We start from the raw sequence: 5,293 nt of genomic DNA, 5'->3' as shown, positions 1-5,293 counted from the left end.
CAGGATGGTCTTGATCTCCTGACCTCGTGATCCGCCCGTCTCGGCCTCCCAAAGTGCTGGGATTACAGGCTTGAGCCACCGCGCCCGGCCGACTGTGTCTTTTATACACTCACTTCACTCATTTATTTATTCAATAAAGATTTAGCTGGCTGGGCGAAGTGGGTTACGCCTGTAATCCCAGCCCTTTGGAGGCCAAGGCGGGCAGATCACTTGAGGTCAGGAGTGGGAGACCAGCCTGGGCAACATGGCGAAACCCCATCTCCACCAAAATTTGAAAGTTACCCAGTGGTGGTGGTGCATGCTTGTAGTCCCAGCTACTCGGGAGGCTGAGGTGGGAGGATTGCTTGAGTCCAGGAGGGGGAGGTTGCAGTGTTACAAGAGTTATTAAGATTATGTTGGGCAGAGAGAGAGGAAAAGGAGTTGTTTTAAAGTTACTTCTTTTAAAGCAGCTTCAGAAACATTTCTTGTCTAGCAGGAAAGCCCTGGCTCTTAGAGCTAGGCCAACACCCTTTGATACGCAAATACAGGCCATTAGAAAGCGGGTCCACCCAAACATAGCGATTCCTGCCCTTGCGCAAACATGTGCCTGGTAACATGGCTGCCCCCACATATCCCTACCTGTGTAGAACATCATGGCACCCCGCATTTGCGTCTTAGAAGTGTTATGCCCAGACCGTTTATTCCCCAGAGAAGACCACCAGAGTCCGGAGTCCAAGCCAAACGGCAAGGATCTTTATTGCAGGTTCGAACCTGGAACTCTCACGCTGGTCATGCAAGGAGCGGAAGAGCTCCCTAACTGGGCTCAGGACAGCGTTATATAGTCAGGGGTAAACAGGTACAGAGTCATAGGGGATTTTGTACAAATCAGACGTATGATTGGCTGACATTTGAACAAGGCAACTTGGCTGATTATGATTGGTTCCTGCCATTTCTGATATTTCAGTTACTCTTTTGAAACACTGGTGACGTTTATCAGGGGCTTGCAGGGCAGGGCTCGTTTACCTGGTCTGTTCTGGTTTCTGGTTTCCTGGAATTGTTTGTCTGAGTTAGTCCTGGGGGTTGTTTTTCAACCTTGCCTTATTTCACTTTGTTGCTAGGTTTAGCAATGGGGTGGGTACACACTTTACAAAAGGCTTTGACGTGAAATATTCTTGTGGTATGCCTTTTCAAAAGGCCAGGGTGGGAGGGCCAGTTTTTTCCTCAGGCTACCATGAATGACATGGCTGGTCAAACCAATCCCTTGAGCCCTATGCAAATCAGACACCACCTCCTCTAGTACACTCATAGAAGCAGCCACTTTTCCGCCCCTGGTGGGGTTTCCTCTCTCGGCTTTGGAGCCCCCCCCCAAACCCCTGGTCCCCAACCGCGTCTGTGTATGGGAGAGCTTCTTCCTCCTTACTTGCCTATTAAACTCTCTGCTCCTTAAAACCACTACACGTGTGTCCGTGCCGTTTTATCTAATTTGACTCGAGACAAAGAACCCAGGTGTTCCTCCACTCGTTGGAGCCGTATCAGCAGCAAGCCAAGATCGTGCCACTGCACTCCAGCCTGGGTGATAGTGAGACCCCATTTCAAAAAAAAAAAAAGAAAAGAAAAGAAAAGAAAATATTTAGCTATGTGTCAACTCTGGAGAGTATAGCAGCAATAAAAACAGACAAAAATCCCTTCCCTCATGAAACGTATATGGATTAGATGTAATAAATGAGTAAAAGATACCATGTATTAGATGCAACGAGTGCTAAAGAAGTAGAATAGGGAATGTTGGTGGGAGTGGGGTTGCAAGTTTTTAATAGGGTTGTCAAGGAAGTTTTTATTAATGTGACATTTGAGCAAAGACCTGAAAGAGATGAGGGCAAACTGTATATCTAGGGGCAGAGTGTTCCAGAAAGAGGGAATAACAAGGGCAAGGATACTAAAATGGTAATATGTTGGATTGTGCTTGACTTGTAGAAGAGCCACAGGGAGGTTCATGTGGCTGGAGGAGAGTGAGGGAAAGAATAATTTTGTTCATCTTAGTATTCTTAGGAGTTAGCACTGTGTCTGAAACATATCAGGAATTAATGTATTTTAATGGATCAATCAGTATTTTGGTGCTAATGTAAAAAAAATTGTCAAATACCAACATTTTTCACAGAATTAGAAAAAAACAATTCTAAAATTCATATGGAACAAAAAAAGAGCCCCAATAGCCAAAGCAATCCCAAGCAAAAAGAACAAGCCTTGTAATGCGCGTCCGTGTGAAGAGACCACCAAACAGGCTTTGTGTGAGCAATAAAGTTTTTTAATCACTTGGGTGCAGGCGGGCTGAGTCCGAAAAGAGAGTCAGCGAAGGGAGATAAGGGTGGGGCCGTTTTATAGGATTTGGGTAGGTAAAGGAAAATTCCAGTCAAAGGGGGGTTGTTCTCTGGCAGGCAGGAGTGGGGGTTACAAGGTGCTCAGTAGGGGAGCTTTTTGAGCCAGGATGAGCCAGGAAAAGGAATTTCACAAGATAATGTCATCCCTTAAGGCAAAGACTGGCCATTTTCACTTCTTTTGTGGTGGAATGTCATCAGTTAAGGCGGGGCTGGGCCTTTTTCACTTAATTTGTGATTCTTCAGTTACTTCAGGCCATCTGGGTGTATACCTACAAGTCACAGAGGATGTGGACACGCAAGTCACAGGGGATGCAATGGCTTGGCTTGGGCTCAGAGGCCTGACAAATTTGGAGGCATCACATTACAGAGCTTCAAATTATGCTATGAAGCTGCAGTTACCAAAACAGCATGGTACTGGTATAAAAGTAGGCACACAGACCAGTAAAACAGAATAGAGAACCCAGAATAAACCCAAATACATGCAACCAACTGATCTTTGACAAACCGTAGAAAAACATCAGTTGGGAAATGGACATCCTATTTAATAAACGATGCTGGGGAAACTGACAAGCCACATGTAGAAGAATGAAACTGGATCTCATCTTATACAAATATCAACTCAAGATGAATCAAAGATTTAAATATAAGACCTGAAACCATAAAAATTCTAGAAGACAACATTGTAAAAACTCTTTTAGACATCAGCCTTGGCAAAGTATTAGTGACTAAGACCTCAAAAGCAAATTCAACAAAAACAAAAATAAATAAATGGGACCTAATTAAACTAAAAATCTTCTTCATAGCAAAAGAAATAATAATCAGAGTAAATAGACAACCCACAGAGTGGAATAAAATATGTGTAAACTATGCATCCCACAAAGGACTAGTGTCGAGAATCTACAAGGAACCCAAACAAATTAGCAAGAAAAAAACAATCCCATCCAAAAGTGGGCAAAGGACATGCACAGACATTTCTCAAAAGAAGATATACAGGCCAGGCGTGGTGGCTTATGCCTGTAATCCCAGCACTTTGGGAGGCCAAGACGGGCGGATCACGAGGTCAGGAGATCCAGACCATTCTGACTAACACGGTGAAACCCCGTCTCTACTAAAAATACAAAAATTAGGCAGGCGCGGTGGTGGGCGTCTGTAGTCCCGGCTACATGGGAGGCTGAGGCAGGAGAATGGCGTGAACCCAGGAGGCAGAGCTTCCAGTGAGTGGAGATCGTGCCACTGCACTCCAGCCTGGGCGACAGAGCGAGACTCCGTTTCAAAAAAAAAAAAAAAACAAGAAGATATACAAATGACCAACAAACATATGGAAAATGCTCAACATTATTAATCAGCAGGGAAATGCAAATTAAAACCACAATGAGTTACTACCTCACCCCTGTAAGAATGGTCATTATTAAAAAGTCAAAAAACAATAGATGTTGGCATGGATGTGGGGAAAAGGGAATGCTTATTCACTGCTGGTGGGAATGTAAATTAATACAACCTCTATAGAAAACAGTACGGAGATTCCTTAAAGAACTAAAAGTAGATTGACATTTGATCCAGCAATCCCACTACTGGATGTACCCAAAGGAAAATAAGTCATTATATGAAAAAGACACTTGCACACATGTTTATAGCAGCACAATTCACAATTGCAAAGATGTGGAACCAACCTAAGTGCCCATCAACCAATGAGTAGATAAAGAAAATATGGCATATATACACCACAGAATACCACTCAGCCATTAAAAGGAATAAAACAATGTCTTTGGCAGCAATTTGGATGGAGTTGGAGGCCATTATTCTGAGTGAAGTAACTCAGGAATGGGAAACCAAAAGCTGTATGTTCTTGCTTATAAGTGGGAGCTAAGCTTTGAGTACACAAAGACATACAGAGTGGTATAACGGAGTTTAGAGACTTAGAACGGGGTGGGGGGGGTGGGGGTGGGAATGGGGTTAGAGATAAATAACTACATATTAGGTACAATGTACACTACTTGGGTGACAGGTGCACTAAAATCTCAGAAGTCACCACTACATTATTCATCCATGCAACAAAAAAATTTATACCTCAAAAGCTATTGATATAAATTTTTTTTTTTTTAAAGTTCAGCTTTTTATTGAACACGTTATAAAAGAGATTTAGTCAAAAAGACCAAAGCCGATGTCATCATCAGACTCCTCGGATTCTTCTTTCTTTGCTTCCACTTTCTTCTCCTCAGCTGGAGCAGCAGCAGTGGAGGGGGCAGGACCTCCTGCTGATGCAGCACCAGCTGCTGGAGCAGGTCCACCAGCCCCTACATTGCAGATGAGGCTCCCAATGTTGACATTGGCCAGGGCCTTTGCAAACAAGCCAGGCCAAAAAGGTTCAACATTTACACCGGCTGCTTTAATGAGGGCATTGATCTCATCCTCCGTGACGGTCACCTCATCGTCGTGCAGAATGAGGGCCGAGTAGATGCAGGCAAGCTCGGAGACGGAGGCCATAGCGCGGGCAAGTGTGGGGCTGGCGCTGCCGGACGCGGTGCTAGTCGGGGGAAGAAGTGAGGGCCTCACCCCAATGCGGCCTTAGCCTCCTCGGAAGAACCGAGCACCTTCGCGGCAACTGAGGAAAGGGGTTCGATATAAAATTTTTTTAAATGTTGTCAATATTTCACAAAAACCTAAATTGTGCTAAATCCAGTCCAGTTACATTTGTAACAATGGAAATATTTTGTCTGGTTGCCCTGACTTTGGTTATGCTATTGAAACAGGTATGACTTTTATTAACTCAGATTTTTAGGTCAGTTCAGATGTTATGTTGGAAGTATTTTACAACAGTCACATATTTTTCTCTTTGTATTTCTTTTGTTGAAATACTTAGAACTGTAGCTTTATCATGAATATAAACACTGGAAAATGCCACGACATTGTTGGGTAGTATTCTAATAACATAACGTTCA

At 43.6% G+C, this 5,293-nt stretch overlaps 1 protein-coding gene across 2 annotated transcripts; it reads right to left on the bottom strand.

The window, feature by feature from the left end:
- Positions 1-4,442: 4,442 nt before the first annotated feature.
- On the bottom strand, positions 4,443-4,969 carry LOC105518238 (60S acidic ribosomal protein P1-like). Of its 2 annotated transcripts, XM_011951145.1 has the most exons (2): positions 4,768-4,838; positions 4,443-4,692 (listed from the first exon to the last, which is right to left on the bottom strand). In XM_011951145.1, the coding sequence occupies exons 1-2, from the start codon at positions 4,836-4,838 to the stop codon at positions 4,494-4,496; spliced, it is 270 nt and encodes an 89-aa protein (XP_011806535.1). In that variant the 3' UTR covers positions 4,443-4,493. The 2 variants fall into 2 exon arrangements, with proteins under 2 accessions (XP_011806535.1, XP_011806534.1); XM_011951144.1 differs by having other exon boundaries at positions 4,443-4,969.
- Between the last annotated feature and the right edge of the window lie 324 nt (positions 4,970-5,293).

The sequence above is a fragment of the Colobus angolensis genome, unplaced genomic scaffold, assembly GCF_000951035.1.
Source record: "Colobus angolensis palliatus isolate OR3802 unplaced genomic scaffold, Cang.pa_1.0 Scaffold315, whole genome shotgun sequence".
Taxonomy (NCBI): Eukaryota; Metazoa; Chordata; class Mammalia; order Primates; family Cercopithecidae; genus Colobus; species Colobus angolensis.
Note: the sequence above shows the minus strand (reverse complement) of the source record. Positions and strands in the feature narration are given on the sequence as shown.